The sequence below is a fragment of the Mustela putorius genome, unplaced genomic scaffold (genome assembly GCF_011764305.1).
Source record: "Mustela putorius furo isolate JIRA1106 unplaced genomic scaffold, ASM1176430v1.1 tig00000228_pilon_pilon_pilon, whole genome shotgun sequence".
NCBI classification, from domain to species: domain Eukaryota; kingdom Metazoa; phylum Chordata; class Mammalia; order Carnivora; family Mustelidae; genus Mustela; species Mustela putorius.
The window spans coordinates 10,878,383-10,900,889 of record NW_025421322.1 but is presented as its reverse complement, the minus strand read 5'-3'; the positions used below and the strand labels follow the sequence as shown (position 1 = coordinate 10,900,889).

Below are 22,507 nucleotides of genomic sequence, written 5' to 3'. Positions count from 1 at the left end.
AGACAGAAGAGAATGTGCATCTATTGAAAGAGACCCTCCACAAAAGAATAAACAATAAATAACACAATTTCATATCAAAACCAGTTTCAGAGACAAAATACAACATGTTATGGAGTTATTGGAGGATGGGCAAGTGAATTTAGAAGGAGTCTCCAGGAATCAAGTGCTTCTAGGGAGGATTGTGCATTTCTGCTTGTGGACATCTTCAAGAAGAGAATATAAAGCTATTTTATCTAAAAGAGCTTGCTTAAGCTTGTTCCTGCAGTTGCGGGTCTAGATAAGAAAGTCTCTCACATTTTCTTCTGGTTCTGTGACTCTGTTTTCCATGTACTTACTGTGGCTAAAGTAGTAATATTGTTTTTCAGTGCATGGGTTGTAATTCATAGTAACTTGTAGAGTGGAGAGGTGTGGGGGCTGAGAAAGCCATTTGCATCAATAGAAATAGATACATGTTTTATACTTCCTGTCCCAGAAGTATATGTACTTATTCCTACCTTACCAGAAAGCAAGCAAGTTTTCCATCCAATTTAAATATTGAATAATTTTCATGCTTTGTTACATATTTCTTCTGAGACCAAAGCATATATTTCAAGGTCAAATTGCCACATACATCTTTTATGCAACCACCCCTTAATTAATCGTTAAATAGAGGTGATTTGTCAGCACAGATTTATAAGCCAGAAATGTCTTTGCTCTATGATGTCATTGACCTTAGGAAAATTTGTAAGTTTTCTCCTTAGGTTACCCTCTATATGAAGAATATTATGAAAAATCTGTATACTTCAGTAGTGGGAGGGACAAACTTAAGAAATGATTGTAGGAAATATTTTTAATCCTCTAACACAGTTCCCACTGTGCCCTCCTGAGCCCAAGGAAAGGAATCAGTTTCTTTTAAACACAAAAGTTTTATCTGCTATTTAACATTAAGAAAATGAAAATGCAATCTCATTCAGTGCATGTTTTTGTTAATATGGATTTATTGTCTATAAAAACAAATATGCATAAAATCTCTGACTCCAAAATACTGACAATGAATAACTTTTAGATCTTCACATTCAAAGCAAATGCTACATTCAAAGAAAACATGGTTTTTGGTACTAAATTAACATTCTTCAAATAACTATTTCTAAAAGTCTATTCAAAACTACAATTACTAAAGGTTGCTGACAAAACAAAACAAAACACGGTATTACTTTACATTCCTTTCCTTACCTTACTTTTCTTTCAACACAATTTCCACATTTAGTGTGTAATATAAAAGCTATGTAAAAATGTGACCTAACCTTCTGCAAAAAGAATCTGTTGTGCTAGAAACTCCGATCCCTTTTCCCACGCATAAACTATGTCAGCCGACAGACAAGACTTTGCTAAAGCTAACAAAGGATATTTCTCAGTTCAGCCCTAAAAGACAGGATAAAGCCATACACATAAATTTCTTAGTACACCCTACAACTCACCAGATGCTAGCAGCAGAGAGTTGATAAATGCTTGCAGAAGAGGGTTGATATGGCCTGCTATAGAATCTTGAAGAAGACAAAAAAAGAAAAAGAAAAAGAAAGAAAGAAAGAAAGAAAGAAAGAAATTAGCAGCTTCTCCACTAGTGAATGATGCTGAGTGACAGGATCTTTGGGAAAATATGATCATCTTAGAGTTTTTAATAATCCAGGAAGGGTGTACTAAGCATTGACAGATAACTCATATTCTCCAGGTTTTAAAGCAAGAAATGTTGAGAGAAAAGATCCATATGGATAATTTAAGATTGACCACAGTAATACACATTGCATTACTTTATTTCAAAACAGTTTATTTTAGTACATAATCCATAAGCCTATTCCTCAAAAATGTATATTGCAGGGACTTTGTGCTCTCTACCACTATATCCTATGGTGCCTGGCACGTAGCACATGCTCAATAAATACTGGTTGCATGAATGAATATTTTATCACAGACCTTGAAAGGGCATTGCCACATCACAAAAGATACTAGTGAGAATACATAAAAATAAATCAATTCGAGTATGAATGTGACTGTTTGTGAACTTAGATTGAAATACGTAATTGTATTGGGGCTCCAGGGTGGCTCAGTTGGTTAAGCAGCTGTCTCCAGCTCAGGTCACGATCCCAGAGTCCTGGGATTGAGTCTCGCATTGGGCTCCCTGCTCTCCCTCTCCCTCTGCCTGCCATTCTGCCTACTTGAGCTCTCTGTCAAATAAATAAATGAAATCTTTTTAAAAATGTTTAAAAAAGAAAATACATCAGTGTATATACAATATATAACCCTATATATACAAAATATACATGTATACTTATATATACAAATATGTACACACACGTGAAACAATACGGTGAATATGAGGATTGGGACTAAATTTTAAGAATAACTAAACCCCAGAAGACTAAACTCCAGAACTGGAGAAATTTGAGCTTTAGGTTCCGACTTCCAAATAAATATGAACACACTAAATACAAAGTTTAGAATTGATTATGTTTTAATATAATTATATTTTAATATTTACCATAAGATGTTTTCTGAAGTGCATTTTCACTTATTGGAAAAAGAGGAAAGAATATCAGAAAATGTCTTTCAAAAGGTAAATTTGGGAAAAAAAAAAAAAAAGTGAACCAGAACTTACAGGCATATAACACAGGGCTGCTCCCAAAGGTTAATAATTGACAATGGCTGAGAAATAATCAAACACTTAATTGTGGGGCATTTTCCTCTAATAATATTATAGCAAATATTTATTGCAGTCGTATGAACAGGCATTTTTGCTTTATCCTAAATAGTTTATATTTAATAACTTACATGATACTTCTAAAGACCCTTTGAACTCAGCACCACAATAATGTTTTTGGCAAGAATCGAGATACAGAAAACTTAGATAATTTGCCAAAGATCACAAAATTAGCATCAGGTAAGATTTGAACACAACCTCCAGAGAAGCCATTGCTTAATCCACTCCTTCTCCTGCCTCTGTCACAATGAATGGCGTTCAGAGACAGCAGTGAGCTCTGTTTTACTGTTTGCAGCAGACGTTCGCAAGGATTTCTTCACTTAAACATTCAAAGTGAAATGCAGTGCAAGGGAGGGAAGAGACAGTAAAAGAATAAATACCTAAAGGTTTTCAGTGAATTCAAGATTCCTGGCCAGGATCAACAACTTTTTCATCTTTGGAACAAAGAGAAGAGAAAGGAAAGAAAAGTGAAGTCCTTGGCCTGAAGGGGATATAGTATGAGATGACAGAGGGAGTGCAGACCTCTCGGAGAGGTCTCTTGCCTCCCGCATCCACGCAAGACCCTTGCAGCTGGTCCTTGAGGCTAGTTGTGGATTTGGCCAACTCTGTACACAGGAACTGGGGAGGTAATTTTTCATAATGATCCCACAGATAGCAGTAGCACCAACCAGTTGTGTTCAGCCTCATTCTTTGCAAGAAAAGAGCCAAATCTTATTTTCTGCGTAAGTTGTTTTGCACATTGCTGATTAGAATGCATGCCTTAGAAAATGAAAGAAACCCATAAAAACAGATACATCTTTTCATTTTGCTGTACTTTTTACCTTACAAAGGAAGTGTTGAAGGACATTTTGTTTAGGATCAGAAGAATTTGAGAGTTTGGTTTTCTGATTTTCAAATAAATTTGAACTTCCTGAATACAGAGTTTAGAATCAAATTCCTACTCTCTGGACAAAGTTTTATTTATTGGTGATAAAATGTGAGTTTTCGGATTCAAAGATAAAGGACTGGAATGACTTTTGAAGGCCTGGAGAGCCAAGGATAGTTAGTACAAAACTAAATTTTAATGAGTTAAGTGCAAATGAGTTAGAAACATGCATCTCAGATTTCTTATTAAAATATATAGGAGGTTACAGGTTATAAAGAAAAATGCTTGGCAACATACATCTCAGCAGTTGCCAGTCTTCAAACACTTCAGACATTTTATCAGTTGTCCCAATGGCGGATGGAAGCTGCTGGTTTCTTCCATCCTTTGCTTGCATCACTGAGCTGGCCATGTCTATTTTTTTTTTTTTTTTGAAGAAAAGTAGAAAGTGGAAATCCCTCTGTTGTTCTACTGCATGTGTCAGAGGAAACGGAGTACCTATTTGCACACATATAACTATTTTTGCTACCTTGAAGTTCAGAGTATTTTATAAAGACACTATGACCAAAATTGTCTTGAGAAATAATTAATCTTTGATTTTGTGTTGTGCCATCTTAATTCATCCTCATTATTATCATCAGATATTCTGTGATCTTCCTCAGTGTGCATGGCCCACTGGTCTTAAGATAGTCAAACACATTAAGGTCTTTGATTTCCACATGATGTCAAAACAAATCATTGAAAACAGTTTTTCCAGTCATATTAGGTATTTAAGTGCCATTGTCTTTACAGTGAAAACATGTACAACTGTACTCCTTTGTCATATTTTTGTCATATTTCTCTAATAAACCCTGCCAAGTGAATAAGGAGATACATTTGCACTGATGACCTGGTATTCATTATTAAATCATATGGTGCCCCCACAAGATCGAATGCTTCTTGTTCCCACCCTAAACCTTCCATCCCATTTCTTAGATAACTTACACTAAACACTTATTTTGGATTTTACTGGTTTGAATAGTCAGTGTGTCATTTTATTTGATCCATACAACCATGCTGCAAAAATGGCTGATCAGACATTATAAACCACATCATAAGAATGTGGAACCAGATGCCTGTGTGACCCTTGGAAAATTTCTTTACTCTTTGAGCATCAATGTGTTTATTATAGTACCTCCCACATCAACTAAGATTATTTGGGGGAAGAAATGAGAGAATGCATATAAATACTGTAGCACAGTTCCTGATGCATATTAGCTTTTTAATAAATATTAGATATTATCATTACTGTTTAGGATGTCCTGATTATTAATTGGTGCAGTCAGCATCAGAGTCTAAGTCTTCTAATTTCTTGTCTGGTGCACTGCAGGCTCTCCATTGCCCACAAGAAAATATCTAAAAATAAAACAAAAACCTCTGTGTTCTCCCTCCTGTTTATTTTGTTAGCCCTGTGTTCTCCAACCCCTTACCCAGTGGCAGTCCAGCCAAGTCAGGCTGCTAATAGACACTTTCTCCTGCTCTCTCAGAGCACATTCTGTGTTCAGAACTTCTTTCTGTTCAGTGAACTCACATCAATCTTCAGGACATAACTCGTGGGTAAGTAAACCTTGTGGACCGACTGACGGGACTTTCTGCCCATTTCCATAGATTTTGTTCATCTCTGTTTCACAATCATCTCATTTTGAAACAGTTTATTGTCTCTCTCTCCTACATAAAACTGTGCACTCCTTAAAGCCAAGAATTCTGTTTTATTCCACTCCAACCTCTGTATTTATCTGTTACTTAATATTTGTTGAATTGATTCTTCATTATTTTTTCCCCTTCCTTTTGCTGCGCAAGATGCTCAGGATGGCTTTGGCAGACCATAGTTCTAGAATGAGGGCTCTAAATAATACTTGGTTAATAGTCAACCTGATAGATCTGGTTCCCTGGTGAAATACTGGTTCTTATTCCTAGAGAATGTCTTGCTTGCATCTGATGATGGTTAAATAGACCAGATAAACTCTGAAGTTTTCTGTAAACATTGTTCAACTTTGCACTCCTTCAACAAGACTGCCTGCTTCTTTACCTTCATTTCCTATGAGTTTCCCCCCTTGCTCATGATATACCAGCTACATTGATGATACATGATATACCAGCTACTTAAAGAACAGTTTAAGAGGTTCTTTAAGTTTCTTTAAGTTTCTAAGGACGTCAAGCTCTATTTCTTCCTCGTGGTATGAGTCCTTGCTATACTCTGCTTAAAAGAATGCTTTCCTCATCTTTACACAACTGCCTCCCTCTCATCCTTCTGTACTCACTGAATATCAGCGTCTTCTGTGCATGTGAAAAGTTGGGTAGGTCCCCTGTTGCCCTCCTTCAAATCTCCTGGATTGATTGATTGATTGATTGATTTCTTTCTTTTTATCATGATTTGTAAGGATTTTCCTTATTTGCTTACTTTATGTCTATCTCTCACATTTGAAGTAAATTCCATGAAGGTAGGGCCCAGGCCCGTCTGGTTGAGTACTGTGTAACAATAGTCACAATCATACATATATAAATAATACATATTGAATAGATAAAGAAAGAACAAACACAATAATCATGGATGTTATATATTGGGGTGTCTATCAAATAGAACTTTTTAGTAAACTACTTCAGACAATTGACTCCTTACAGAGAGAAACAGCCAATATCAGTCAATCTGTCAATAGTCACTCCCAGTCACTTGTTAAGCAAACTCTTGTTAGGTGCGTCCTCAGTACAGGAGATAGACCACGCCATTCATTACATTGTTCTTAGGGTTATGAACCAAAGACTATGTGATTTCATCTTCAGACTTTCTCAGCTTGAGGCTTCTATTTCTCTTGCTAACTCTGACCCAGCCGAATGGTCTTCTTTCAGTTTCTCCAAAATGCCTTTCCCCAAACCACAAATATTATCCCACTTCACTCAATCAGAAAAAATACCCAATATCAATTTATTGGATTTTCTCACATGCCCCTACTGTTTCTTGTCTCTTTGCTAATCTCATCGAAAGTTTCCCAATGAATGTGTCTTCAGCCTCTGCCTTTTATTGCCAGGCTGCTTTTGGCAGCAGACCTCTGCCTTCCCACTGTCTTCCAGAACGCTTGTGGACTTTCTCTAAACCAAACAAAAACACACGCTTTTACCTTGAATATTGAGTGTAACTTGGAGGATCATTCTATGATTTGTAGTAGTTTCTAATAATAAAGTAGCTGCATTTCCTTCAGAGATCATGGTGGATATTTGAAAGACTATGAAAGGCTCATTAACATGATGGAAGCATACCTCAAGAAGGTCAGAGAAAAGGAGGAGAAAGTTAAAATACTGGAGCACTCAAATTGGATTTTCATTTTATCCTTTAGAGTCTTTAAGGTGAATAAATTCCCTAATATCAGAATGCTTTTTGTAATATAAATAACACATTTTTTACTAGTTATACTTACAATTTAAAGGAATTAATCTTATAAAAAAATGTGGAGGGACACCTGGTTGGTTCAGTTGGTTAAGCTTCTGCCTTCAGGTCAGGTTGATCCTGAGATAGAGCCCCACATCGGGCTCAGCAGGGAGTCTGCTTCTCCCTCTCCCTCTGCCTCTCCCCTGACTTGTGGGCTTGTGTTCTCTCTCTCTCTCTCTCTCTCATAAATAAATAAAGTCTTCAAAAACGTGGAATTTTATTGTTCATCCTTCCTTACCAAACAAGAACCTTCTTGTCCCTCCTGTTTTGACTGCATTAACATCTATGTTGTTTGCATACAGTTGGTGAAACAGCATTGGAGACAGTCTTTCCAAACTCATCAAACATACCTTATTGTTCTCCAATATAAGTTGATAATTAATTCAGCTTGCTTTGCCTCTAGTATGACTTTATAAACACAACCTTGCTGTGTTCATCTTCCAAAACTGAAAAGTGAGAACTAACTTTTCTCCATTTAACTTTTTCTAGTTTCTACAAAATGATGCTCATGTTACAGTTTAACATCAGTTGTACAGCTTTCTCTTTCTTTAGCTATTAGTCCCTTAGGTATAACTCTGTAATCAAAGAGAGGTCAACTGTATCCAAATAAAAATATGCCAGAATGTCTCTGGCATGAATCGCTCCCTAAAGATTTCAGTAGTGTTACTTCAGGAGACAGAGGAAAAAGTAGTATGTTTTATCTCAAAATCTAAGAAACTTAATTCATTTAAAAATAAAGTACTAAGTTATCCTTACAGAGAGCTGTGCAAGCATAAGATCTCCATATTACTCATCAAGTTGTTTTCCTTCTTACTAGGTTTTGAAAGACCTTGAACAGTCACAGGAAAAAAAATAATGCTCTGTAGGAACCGATATGGCTACTATTGATGAACACTTCCCATATTGCTATAAAATATAGGGAGAGCACAGTAATTCAAATTTAATTTGAGCATCATAGTCATTGCGCAGTATCCAGTTAATTTCAGAAGCAGCTGTGGACCAGTTCTTGGCAAAATTATGAAGTAGATGGAAAACATTTCTTTTGCCCTACTTAGATGTTAGCTGTCTAAGCTTCTGAACTTCTTCACTAATAATTGTTCTATTCCTAATAGCAGACTGAAGGCAGCCTGCCGAAGTGTATCTGCATTTTACTTGCCCTACATATAAATCTATGTCTGAATTAGATCTTATCCTGAATCCCTGGAGCTTTCCATCATCACAGTGGGAAATGAGTCCCACCAGAGTGACCCTGAAACTGGCTTTCCATGAGCGCATTCCTCTCCGTCCATATATTGCTTAAATTGGATGTGATTTAAGACATTTCCACTACCAAGAAGCTTTTTAATGAATGCCTTTTATTTGCAAATGATCATAGAAAGTATAGAAAGAAACTCCAGAAACTCCATAGAAAGAAACTCCACCTTGGTTAGTGCCATGAATTTCCACATGTTCAATATCACTTTTAATTGTTTCTTCTCCTTCTTTTCTCTCTCATTATTAACTCATTTTTCAGGCTGGTGGTTTGATGCTTGTGGCCCCTCCAATCTAAATGGAATGTTCTACACTGCCGGACAAAACCATGGAAAACTGAACGGTATAAAGTGGCACTACTTCAAAGGGCCCAGTTACTCCTTACGTTCCACAACAATGATGATTCGACCTTTGGACTTTTGAAGGCATCATATCAAAAGCAGTGATAAAAGCAACAGAGAAATCTGAAGAAGCTACCAAATAAGAAACTGCTCGAAAACTTCTGAAGCAAATGATAGTGTCTCCCTTCCAGCCACAAGTGGCAGTTATGTGAAGTCACCAAGGTTCTTGACTGGGTTTGGAGCCTTTTGAGTTCACCGGAGTCTCTCGATGAGGTTAATTGTGTTCACATGGCTTGACTATGGAGAATGCCGCTCACTGTCATGTTTTAAAAAGGGAAGAAACTGTTCAGTTCACTGTGCTTCAAACTACTACTGGATCTTATTTTAGAACTGTGGTAGCCAGGTGATAAAATGGTTTATGTCATGTAAAAACTGAGAAGAAGGAAGGAGGAGGAGAAAGGGAACAACACAAAAAAGAAGAATATACATGAAGAATACAAACAGGGCTGCCATAATCGTTTGGAAAAGTCTCACACCAGTGCAATGGTGTTATTTCTATGCAAACCTACTAAAAATCAGTCTATACTGTTGTGTAATTTTGATAGAAGTCTAAGAAGAATAAGCATTGCCCTCTAAGTTGGTTAAGTGTTAATGGATTCCAGAAGCCTAACTCTTGAATCATACTTACTCCTTGATTTCAGTTAACCCATCCTCAAATGTAAATTCCTTTTTGCTAAACCATGATGAATTGTAGAACATGGAGAAGAAATAGTGTAAGGTAGAAACATCCTCCGTTTACTCTTTGTTTTTGTTTTTTTTTTTAATGCAGTTTTCAGGAAAGAAATGGGCATAATCAAGTGTGGACATATGAAATAAGAAATTAACCCCCTATGTGACAGTTTTCACTTCCTTTAAAAACTGACTGATATACAAATATATTTATAGCGTGAGTAAAGTTTAAAGAATGTGAAATATACCATCATGCTCTTAAAATAATATACGTGCATTTACTATTTCCTTTGATATTATACATGAAAACAGTATTTTTGAGTATATTAAGTTGGAGTAAAACCAAGGAAGCTGGAACAGTTCATTTTACAATATCATCTTACGTGTGTACACTTAAGTGTAACTTCTTTACTTTTAAAATAATGATTTCAGTTCTTCATTATGTTATTTCATGCTAATTTAATTTTTGCCAATTAACTGAAACATGCTTTCCAGATTCACCCTGTTCCAGTTTCTATGAGAGATACACTTTGAAGTCTATGAAAAATAAAGGAAGAATTATAAATATCACTGTATATAGCGTTTTAGTTCCATGGTAAACCTAATAGCTGTTTAATCTGGAGTGCAAATAGTCCTTCATTGATGCAAATAAACCCAAGTTTTCAGAGAAATCTACTAAACTATTTTATGAGATACATTAGTTCTTCACATTTTTCTCTCTCAAGCTCTGTTTTCAAAGGAAATATCTGATTTTTAAAAAGCCATTTAGTGGAGAACATTTTCAAAACTCTGTATTAAATAAACATGAGGAAAATACACAAAAAGAGAAAATTAATCAGTCACCTAAAAAAGTTCTGCCTTTTAGCTACTATAACTCTCTTAATGAAAATATTCCTATGGGATGATCTATTTTAAGTGAATTTGGGGGCACAGGTTTTGTGGCAAATAGAAGGTGCTACAGTGTTTTCTCAAAAAGTGCTTTCTCTCTCTAAGTGTACAAGGTTACTGTAATGAAGTATTATTATCAAAATGTGAGTTACTATATGAAAGTGGAAATATACATTAGGTGTCCTTTCTTAGAAAAATAAGTTTTTTCAAAGCAATGACACATATTTCCTCCATTTGAGAGAATAAAGCTATTCCATTTTTAAGAAAATATTGTTAAAATTTACCACCACATCTTTGTGTTTATGGATTTGTATACAACCCCATTTTGCCTTACAAGTGATATTTGGTGATATTACGGTCTTTCTATCCTTGGTGACTCCTTCATAGCACTGTTTAGCCTCTCCCTCTAAAAACCTTCTCAATTGTTTTCCTTTAAGTGAATGAAAGTGAGTGTTTGTTCTTTTGTGTTCCTACAGATTTTTGTTACCAGTCTTTTAATAAGAAATACTACTTCCCAACTCTTATTACAAAAATAAAATGAAATAATGAAGAAAAAAAAAAAGAAAGCATGATATTTACTATTTTGTTATCTGGGTTTGAAAAATGAAATATTATTTCCAATTATTTATAATAAAGCAGTATAAAATGTTTTATGACTTCATTATGTGCATTGTGTAATGCCTACATGTGTGTGACTATTTAAAATGTGTATCTTTTACATTTAATTATTTCAGGATAAGATAATTAGGTATTAGGATTTCAACTTTAAATTTTTATCTCAATAAAATTCATGTGGTTTCTATGCCAGTTTCTTCATGTCAGTCACAGCTTTATTTGATTTAAATAAAATTGAAAATAATGTATTTGTGCAACTTCATCTCATTTTAAATAAATGTTTTACAAATTTTATAATTAGATATCTATAAAAGTATGGGATCATCCAGGGGGAAAATCTACTAAATGAACTAACACCTCAATCTTTGAAAAGCTTCCAGTCTGGGATGTGATAAGAAAGCTTAGCTCAGTTAAAATGGTAGATCAAAGCACTGGGTCTTGGTCCCACATCTCCACGGTATCATTCTATGTCCCACCAGTTATTAAATGCCATATTATCATATGACAATTGACAATAATTTCTGGGCACTCTGAATTGGAATGAGAGGATGTGTTGAATATTTGGGGTTCGTATAAAAGGGAAGGAACATAAAGGAAATGCTACTAGCCCCTCAAGCCTGTTATCCTATTAGTGGTTTTATCAGTTCGGTCCTTATTAAGGAACTGTCTTACTTTTTCGCTTGATTCTGTGCCTATTACCATCACATTGATTTGACAATTTAGTAACTTCCACCTACATGATTAGAAACGATATCCTTTCTCCTGTTTCCTGCTTCTATTTACCCATAGTCACACAAACTTATTCTTAAAGCCAGACTTCTGAACACACTTCTTCCGTGCTCAAAACCCTTCAGTGTTTCCTCACTACTGCCTAAATCTGAAATAAACATGTCAGGTCAACCTCGTCCTGCATCACCAGATAGCTTCATTCCTCCTCCTCCATATTTCAGTCAAAATGAAGAGGCCCCCATGGTGGACTAATTACAAATATGACCCCCTAGTCCTTCCTCTCTTGACTCATGCTCTTACCGTGTGACTTTGCAGTTCATCCCATAGAAAGGTGATGTCTATTTCCTTGTTTTTCTGAACGGCTGGCTTGAAACTTGCTGTAGGTCAGAGAAGGCAGAAGTGCTTGTGTATCACTTGTGTGAGCCTAGGTGTAAAGAGACATTCAGCACCACCCTACCTTGGCCTGGAAAAAAAAAAAAAGGCCAGGGAAGCCTAAGGGAGGATGGAGGATCACAGGAAGCAAGACTGAGTTTACCAGCTGAGACCACCCTCATCCAACCAACCCCCAGCTAACTCAGCAGATGATCCCCAATACCTAAGTGATCTCAGCTAAGCTCAGCTGAGCCTGGCTCAGATCAGCAGAACTGCCCAGCATAATCATGAGACACAGTAAGGGGTGGTTGTTTTAAGCCACTACATCTTGTTGTGTTTTATTAAACATCATTATTGCAGCAATAGCTAACTGATACAGAATGATACAGCATCCCCCATCACACATGAGATTTCTGTGAATCCCAAGGTTCAGAACCACTCTCTAAAATGATGTTCTCTTCTTTCAGATGGGCAAAAGTTCTAGCAGTTCTTTATGTTGCATCCAAATATATAGTGCTTCGTGATACTTTTTCTGATGTCTTCTCTTAATTGTCACCCTCTCTCCACTCACAAAGCTCTTAACACATTTTATTTGAGCTTTGATTTATGAGAAGCTGTCACTTGCTCGTTTTTTAAATTTCCCACAGTACCTAATAGACCCTTGTCCTGTGTTGAGTGGAACTGAATTGCTCTGCAAGATTAAGAAACCCCTTCTATCTCTACAAAATTCACCCTCCATAGATTTGACCACTATCTTAAGCCATTTGTTCTCAGATGAAACTTAGCTTATTTTTGTCCAGAAAAAAAATGCCTAAATTTATAATTTATAATTTTATTCACCTCAGAAATTACTTCATTAACAATTTTGCAGGAACATATATACTGTGTAGATTGAAGGAGGTCTATATGCTTCTTTTAACTTTATAATTATGCATATATATGAAATGTATTATTGAATAGTTATTACTCATTTATATTACACACTTATTATTTTAACATAAGGTAATAATTTTGAATTTAGACATATGTATTTGAGCTTTGGGATTTAAGGTTCAACTGAAGTCTTTTTTCTAGTTGATTTTGCTCTCTTAATAAGGGTAGTATATTCCAACTCAAGGTCAATATTTTCTCATGAATTCTTCTGATAATTACTTTATTGATTAGTTACCTTATATCAGCCATTCAGTTTAAAATTAAACATAAAAATAAAAGTGAACATAATGAAAGGATTCCTAGGAAATACTGACTTAAACAAGTCATTATATCTCTTGTGCTCTTTCAAGAAAGAAACCAATAAACTCATTCCAAATGGCAGATAATTGTTAAGGCTTAATAACTCCTTAATAACTGCCTTTTACCCCAGGAAAAATTACCTCAAATTCTGACATGTTAACTCTCATTTTGATGAGAAATGTGAAAGAATATTTTATTGTTATTGTGAAGAGGAGAATGACTCCTGATAATCATCTTTTACAGGCAACCTCCTACTTCATCTGCTATTAAGACTAATCTGCCTCCTGCCCACCCAACCACACTATCTCAGCCTTCATGGGGAGTCGATGTGCATGTTGTGATGTTAGGAACCTGGAAGGTAATACTGTCAGCTTGTTCTGCCACAGAACTGTAACAATCCTAAGTTCCTCTTATGTAAATTAATTTTTTAAGGAAATAAACATCTGCTACCTAGATATGCTGTAAGGAACCAGGATCAAATAAAAGAAAAGGGAGGGGAAGTATGAAAACATTTTAAGTTAGAAATAAATTTAAAAGAAAATATTATAAGCAGGGAATATTATTTTGTGTGCACTTTAATATAATATGTAAACATCAAAATGGTGATGTAAAAGATTAGAGATGAAAATAATTAAGGTTCTAAAGGAACTTAACTATTGCCATTAAAAGAAAAATACAACCATAATAGCCATAATGAGATGTTGGATTATAGTTACATAAACTCTTCCTTTGGGAAATTATTTTATAACTTTAATTTAGTGGAAGACTGGGAATTATATCTAACAAACATACTGAGCAATTACTACCATTCAGATGAAACATTAGGTAGAAAATTTTTTTAATTAATAGAATTAAGCTACAAAAAGAATTCCGAGACAAGAGTGATTAAGTCTCCTAAAGGTTGTACTGTGTATAGCTGTGAATAATAGTGTGTAAGGACAAAAATGAGTAACTACTCAATAATTAATTTTATATATACATTTTTTAAACTAAAAGAAACCTGCAGGCCTCTCTCAATTTACATAATCCACAAAAGATGGCATCTGAGCTTTATTTCAAAAGTTTATTGAGAGTTTACAGAGGGACAAAGGAACCACAAAGGCATAAAGATGTCAGAAAGCATGGAGTTATGGGGAACTCCAAATCGTCCACTATGAATGAGCCATAAAGTTTCTTTGAGGAAGGGGTAACAGGAGATGAGGCTGAAGATAGGGCCAGATAATGAAGGACTTTAAGTCCTGTTCTTAAACTTTGGCTTCATTTTCTTGTTAAAGGGAGACAGCAAAGAATTTTATAGACTTTAAGAAGACTATACCTGCTGTAATTAGTAGATGAATTGGAAGAGGGTAAGACTGGAAAAGTTTGGATCAGTGAAGACGCTGTTCTATAAGCCTGTTAGGATAAAGATCTGATCTATACAGCGACGACAGTAGGAATGGACTGGAGAGGCTGGATTTTGAGAGATCCTAGGAAAAAAAAAATCCAAAGACTTTAATGATTGGATGGAAGGTGAGGAAGAGATGAGGATCATTTCAGATTTTTGTCCTGATTGATTCAAAATAAGGGGACACAGATATCCAAAATTGGAAACATGGGCTTTGAAGAGTAGCTAATGAGTTAGCTTCTATATGTTAAATTTGAGACACTAGTGATTCAAGTTTAGCAGTTGGATATATGAGTCTGAGCTCAAGCAGGACTGAGAAGGAAGATTTTGTAGTATCCAAGTAGAAATGAAAAATTGCTAGATGAGATTATTGCAAGAGAGAATATAGTAAAATAGAAGCTGGATGGAACATAAACATTTTAAAAAGCAGGTAAACAAGGAGAATTCAAACAGAAGATGAGAAATTGTGGTCAGTCAGACAAAAGGAAAACCAAGAGGGAATGACATCATAGTAGATTGCATTAATAATCAAGGATGCCTAACTCCGCACAGAGGGTGGGAGGTACTGTGATTGCAGAGTGTCCATTGGTTTAGCATTCCAGGGTGAATTAGTGATTTTTTATGGGGGAGGCCTTAGAGGCATAGGGGTTAGAAGCTAGATGGTAAGAGGGGTCTGAATAAACGGAAGGCCAGAACATGAGGAGAATGAGACTTTAGACCTTTGCAATTTAGAATGACCTCTGGGAGAGCATGATATGCTGGAGACTGGTTAGAGATACTGGATCTCGACTCCCATCCCAGACTACTGAATTAGAATCTTCATTTTAATGAGATTTTCAAGTGATCTACAGACCTTAAAGTTTGAGAGGCTTTGGTTTAGAAAATACTTTCAAGGAAATGGATTAAGAATGGAAGGGGATAGGGAGGGAACTAGAGGAACAAGGACCAAGATAGGTTTTTCTTTTTTTTTTTTAGGATGAGAGGTGTGTGAGTGAATTTTCAGGCTAAGGAACAAGGTTTGCAGTTGAAAGGAGGAACAGAAAAGTCCCTGATGGAACAAGGACTTTGAGGTAGCTGAGGACCTGGAGTTAAGAATAGAGGGGGTGAGAGGAAGCTGAGTTTGAAGAGGAGGAGAAACATCCCTTCTTCCAAGAGAAGAGACTAGGAGGAAATGAAATGCCATCAGAGGAACAGCCACCTAATGGCCTCTTTTATAGAGGAAGTAGAAGAAAAGGAAGCTTTATGAGAGTATAGGCAGTTCAATTAAACAGTGCTTGAAAATAGCTTGGAAAAACCACTTAAGGTATTGGGAGAACTAACAGTCCAGAGGAGTTACAACTTTAAAAATTTAATTGAGGGACACCTGGTTGGCTCAGCCAGTTAAGCGTCTGCCTTTGGTTCAGGTCATGGTCCCAGGGTCCTGGGATGGAGTCCCACATCGGGCTTCTCGCTCAGCAGGGAACTTGCTTCTCCCTCTGCCTGCTGCTCCCCCTGCTTATGGGCTCTCTCTAAATCTCTCTCTCTGACAAATAAATAATTCTTTAAGTTCTAAAAAATAATAAAATAAAAAATAAAAATTTAATTAAGATTGAAAATCATGCATGTGAAGAGATTAATCCACTTTTTTCAGAGATGTCTAGATGAATGAAAATGGTAAAATGAAGAGCACCACTTATCTTAACAGCTTTACATTGCCACACCAAGGTCACCTCACACCATCTAGGGCATTATTTGGGCCTACCTACACATTATTTGTGCCTGTGAATGGACATGCCCAGGAAAAATTGCCTTCTCTTTGAAGTCCACCCAAATTCCCCTAAACACAGTTACTCACTCTTCTCTGCTGCCCCCAACACTTTACTTCTACTTGTATTGCAGGATTTTTACAGTTTGCCTTGTGTTCTAGTCAACTGTTAACATTCATGTTCTTGCTCCAGATCATGAGAATTTTGCACCAGGAATTGGACTTGATTAGTTTTGTGTTACTAGAACCCAACATTTTGCCAAGAATATTCCTTGGATCTCAATTAAGGGGCAAGTTATATGTACTGTCTTTCTGGTCCAGACTATAAACTCCTTGAGTTCTTGTTCTGTGTGTTATTTTATTTTGTGTTTCCAAACCCAGCAGAATACTAAAAAAGTTTAGAAGGAAAGTAAAGGTTTGTTCCTTAGGTGGGTAGATGGATGGAGAGATGCAGGACATGTGTATGAAAACAGCAGGAACTCAAAATAATAACCCAAAATATTTTTCCCAGAATTTATAATTTTAAAAAAATGCTTTCCTCCTTTAAACAGGATTAGGAAGACGTATTTTCTTCCCAAGCATCAAAGAACTCATGTAAAAAGAACATCAGATAATTTATATACAAATGGGAATCATGTAGGTTACGTTTCTTCCAAATTAAAGGTATTTTGTTTAAAGTTTAAGGAAAAACTGGAAATAAGTGTGGAATCCTAGCATTACAAACCATTTGATAATCTTTGAACTGCCTATGTCCAACCTAGTGATTAATGGTGACTCTAGTGCTCAGAGAGGGAAGAAGGAAGAAAAGACAAAAGCCTCCATTTGGTCTCTCCTGGACTGTGAGGTTCTGATGTATTGCTTTTGTGAGACCACAGGTTAAGAGGAGAATGAGCCACTTGGAGAGATCCATGATGTGTAGACAGGATCAGTAAAAGTTACTTGACTGCTTCTGAGCCTGAAGGTTCTGAGAAGTGTCACAGCAGACAGCATGGGTGCCACTGAGCATTTACCTCAACAGAGGAAGGGCTCTTTACTATGCAATCCTGTGATTCTTTAGCAAAAGATGTTTTGTTTGTTTGTTTGTTTTTTAGTCAGGAAAGCATGCTCAGCACCTGGACAGGGCGAGCTGAAAGTGTTGGTTAGTTAATGTTGCAAGAAACATTCAATGATGACAGATACTTGGAGGCAAGTACCTCAGCTTCTTTCCTCCTCAACTGAGGTGACTATGACATGCATTCTTCACTGTCCCTCAGATTCCCTGGCAGAAATGAGCTCCAGTTTCTATCAGAGGCAACTACCTTGATAGCGTTCTATTTCTTGTCTTACTCCCTTACACGTCTTACCTCTAATCCTTCACCGGTGTTTCCTGGAATCCCCTCCCAAATAGACCACTTGCCCACAACCCTTTCCTCACGCTCTGCTTCTCGTGGCATGAAAACCAAGAGAAGACTACATGTGTCAAGGTACATTCTTGAGAAACAGATGCCTCCATTAAGGTCAAGTCCAGGTGAAGAAGAAGAATCAGGAGTCTCTAGGAGGACAGATGGAGCTGGTGGTCTCTCAAAGAAGTCTTCTCATGACCAGCTGTGAATTATATTTTATTTCTGTTATCATTATGCTTTTCCTTGTGAGGTTCTATTAAATATGCCAGGCTAGAATCAAATATCCTTTACATAACTGAGAGAAGGATGCCTGCCCACTCTGTGTTAGAATAGAATAGTGAAAAATAATCATCTCTGGGGCTATTATGGGGTTGGCCATAGGGACTGGGAAGTTGTCTGAGGGAGAGGTGAACTTGAAGTGAAAGGAAGTAGAATAGCCAGTATGACTGCTCTTTCACTACTGTAATCCATGATTCCACTACTGTAATCTTGGGATATTTCAGATTAAAGAAGTCATCAGATTTCTTTAGTGTGCCCTCAGTTTAAATTCACTCTGTATGTAGTGGTTGCCTTGGCCCAGATCCAAGCCAGTGACTACGACTCTATTCCTCTCTTCTTCCATTTCAGCATGCCTCTCCCTGCCCCATCCCCTCATCACTGCCACTTTTCTACACTGCGCCCTTATTCTTTCCCAGTTATATAGACCCACAGCATTCTTAGTCCTATAAACTACTTAGCTCAGTCTGTCATGTTCTCAAAAGTGATTAAATGCAAACTCAACGTGGTTTTCAGCAATATGCTTTCAGTGGAAAGCATGTCCTTGGCTTAAAATATTTCAGTATGTTTTATTGTTTTCTAACATAAAAACCTTATTTATTTACCCCAAGAAACATTTTATCAAAATATTTATTTTGAACTGTTACACCTCCTGCATTATTCACTGAGCTTTCTGCTTAGTCTTCTAAGGCCAAACTCAAGGCTTCAGCAAGCTGCTTTTTTCTGGAGCTGGGGATCCCCTTCCAAGCTCATTGTTGGCAGAATTAAGTTCTCAAGACTGTAGAACTGAGGCTCCTTTTCTTTGCTGGATGTGAGCTGTGGGCCATTCTCAGCTCCTGGCTGCTCTCCAGGCAGATTGTCTATATGGGCTTGACCTAATCCCATGAGCTCTTTAAATCTGGGTCTAGATGTCAGAGACAGGAGTGAAATCCATCATATTCACAGTCTGGAGGATTATGTAGGATAAGCACAATAGGAAGTAGGGAATCTTGGTGGCCACCACAGAATTTTGCCTACCATTTATGATAAACCAAGAGTATAATAATAGTCTTCTTATCAGAAAAAAGATCTAGGGTTTTGGAAATTGTGCATGTGCAGTGGAACACTGTCATATATATCTAATAACTCAAAAAACAATCTTCAACTATCTGTAGATAAATACTTTAACTATATATATATTTATATATATATTTATATTTATATTCATATTTATATTTATATGTTCAGTAGATCTAGACCAATGACCTAGCACTGATCTTTACCCTGGAAATTCTCTTAACCTTCTCTGAAATTTTTTTCCTCAATTATTGGATAATAATGGATAATTATTATTAATGGATAATAATAATAATTATTATTATTATTAATGGATAATAATAATAATACCTCCTTTCTTTTTTGTTTTCCAGTACCACTGTCAGAATCAAATAATATATTTTATGTATATATTATGGGTATGAATCTCAATTTCACACTTTCAGACATTCAAGGAATGTCCCAATATTTTACATTACAATAATATAATTATATAATGCGTTATATGTTTTAAATCAACTTAATTTTATTTTCAAACCCCCATCAAGTCAGCAAGGAAATCACCTCAGTCATTATGGGAGCTCCCCTAGCCCAGCAGAGTGTAATGGAAAAGACTGATGGGGAGTCAAGCTCATGAGAATCACATCTTCAGTCATACTCTCTATCGTTATCCCCTGAGGCACACATTCTCCCTATCCCCCTCTCCCTATATTCTTCATCTGGCCCTGGAATGTTGGAGGACAGGGAGCTGGACCAGAAACATATTCCAGCCAAACTGTCCTAAATGTGATTCCTAAAACACAGAAATCTCCCCCATTCCAAGTCTTGCATCTTTGTGCATTTGGCTCCTACTGTCTGGAATGCCTTCCATTTGCTGCCCTGAGTCCAGGGCTATTAAAAATCCCAAAACATTCTTTAAGAATTTGATCAAACATTACCTCTATTAGATCTTTCTTGATCCACAGTGGTCTTGTCCCTACGCCTGTAAGTCCATATTTTTAAATCTATAGAAACACTTAATACAATGTATTACAGCTACTTGCATGTGATTGTCTTTCTTCCTTGCTAGATTCTGGGCTTCCTGAGAGAAGGCCCCTCTGTTCCTTAATTGTCATATTCCTTAAATCTAGCACAAAGCTCAATCCTGGTACACATCCAAATATATATTTGTTGAAGGAATCTCAGCATTTCCTCTTCTTCTGTGTTCTAAATCTGTTGAACTTTCAGTCCATCCTGTTGACCCAGTTCTGTTCTGTTCTTATGCCTTTGTGTATTATGTGTATGGGTATATTTGATATACCATATGCATTATGTATATTATATCGTGGGCAATACAAGGGAGCAAAACCCTTGTGTTGAAAACTAGTAAATGAGGGCAAGAATCTGGCATTTATCCCTCCTATCCTCAACAAGCTATTCTTCAGGATAATCAAATAGTTGATGAAGATATTTCTCTTCATAAAATGATAGACTTACAACATCACCATTTTGCAGCCACAAGGGAATTGATGGATCCCAGAAATGGCTGTTAACATCTATAAAAATAAAGAACTAAATATCATGTGACTCCAGGCATTCTTGCCGAAAACTGAACCTGAATCAGCCTCTAGATCCAGCTACCAGTTTATAGGATCCCTTTTGAAATAAACAAACTGTAATATATACTTATAAGGAAGGGATATTTGAAAGTGAAATCTTAAAAAGATATGCAAATCCAGTGTTATTACAAAGGCATCAGAAAGTGGGCTTATTAAATAAACTCATTTTTCAGCCTCATTTACAAGTTATGCAAATGTTTTTGTTGAAATGGCTAGTAACTTCTCATCAACTTCCTCATGAGATCAGGTTTTCTTGTAAACTGATAAAAAATAATACATATGACTATTTTAGTAAATGGATTCAAAGCCCATGAGAACTTTTTATGTATAAGATTTTTAACAGGTGAAAAAAAATGTTTCTAATACTTTTTAAAAGTTCAGAGATTAATATTTCTGAGTAAACACATTCGTACCACTTTCAGAAACAAAATGTCATTTTGTCATTTAACCAGGAAAAATCTCTTAACATTTTTTCTCAAAGTGATTTCTCCATCACAAATATTTCTTTGAATATCAGTTTTTTCTTCTAGAATAGGTGTGTGATTTTTTTAAAGTTATCTATTAAAATATGTGATATCCATGTATCATCAACAAATTTGGACTACTCTTTGACGTAGAATAAATGTGTAGATTAACTTTCAGTCCAACAAGACTTCTTTTTAAAAGTTCTTTTGAAGTATTTTGTCTCTCAGGTTTTGAGATGTTTATACACAAGTTTTTCATAACTACTTCCTATCTCACTACTAAGTATTTTAAAGATTCTACTGTATCTCAGATGTCTTGCTTTTCTTTTTTTAAGATTTTATTTATTTACTTGACAGAGATCACAAGTAGGCAGAGAGGCAGGCAGAGAGAAAGGGGGAAGCAGGCTCCCTGCTGAGCAGAGAGCCCAAGTAGAGCTCAATCCCAGGACCCTGCGATCATGACCTGAGCCGAAGGCAGAGACTCAACCCACTGAGCCACCCAGGGGCCCCTAGATGTCTTGCTTTTATGTAGAAAATAGTCTTTAAGAATTTATGCACTCACTATTCCTGGATTTGCACACCCTTTGGCCTAAATAGCTTACCTATAAAGGATTCGGAAAGCAATGTTCTCTGTGCAAGATCTCCCTGGACCATTTTGTGAAATTCCAGTAGAGAGCAGCTGCCTCATCAGTGGTTACACTTCACAGTTATTTCCATAAAACATTGTTTTTATTAACAAAATAATTTTCTGCTGAGAGTGCATCATCTTTGCTACATCTTTCCTTTGGTGGTTTACAGAAATAAGTAGTTCTTTGTGTATTTCATTGTTGAAGTCGAATTGAGAAAATGCTGTCAGCTGAGACATGTTAGCAACATTTGTGCCTTTCTCCAACTGCATTGCAAAATTCCCAAGCTGGGTGGCTTCTTTCTAATGCTCAAGTCTATCCATCTGTATCAGTCTTGTGCATCTTTCAATGATCTTATGACAAAGGCATGCATTTAAATATGTTACTACATTTTTATGTTCTTTTCTGTGTATTACTTTAGCCATTTTTGTTGTGGCAAGAAGAATAAGCATATCCTTAAAGGCATTTGACTTTCTGTTTTTCATTATTAAGTAATAAACCTCAAGGAAACATCCTTTAAATATTGATTGTTTTATTTAGCAAATTTTGTAAGGTATGATTGAGTGTCTTGCAATTGTAAGCAATTTGTTTTTATGTTCTGACTACTTCCCTCAAAATTTCACGTACTAACTACGAGGGAGTCAAGGCACCAGAAGCCATGGGGATAATTAGTAAGTCTTAATTTCCTTGCATTGGAGATCTTTGAGTTTTGTATTTTACCAACTTATTCCTTAATATTTTATCAACAGAAAATTTTATCAACAGAAAGAGAAGCTGTACT

General features: G+C 36.2%; 1 protein-coding gene across 3 annotated transcripts in view; it reads left to right on the top strand.

Annotated features, from left to right (window-relative positions):
* Positions 1-11,131, top strand: part of ANGPT1 (angiopoietin 1) — a 246,668-nt gene extending 235,537 nt beyond the window's left edge. For all 3 annotated transcript variants that reach the window (XM_004771316.3, XM_004771315.3, XM_013045207.2), the window contains exon 9: positions 8,573-11,131. In XM_004771316.3, coding sequence (XP_004771373.1) covers positions 8,573-8,733 — 161 coding nt within the window. In that variant the 3' untranslated portion in view covers positions 8,734-11,131. The remainder of the gene's footprint in view (positions 1-8,572) is intronic.
* Positions 11,132-22,507: the final 11,376 nt, after the last annotated feature.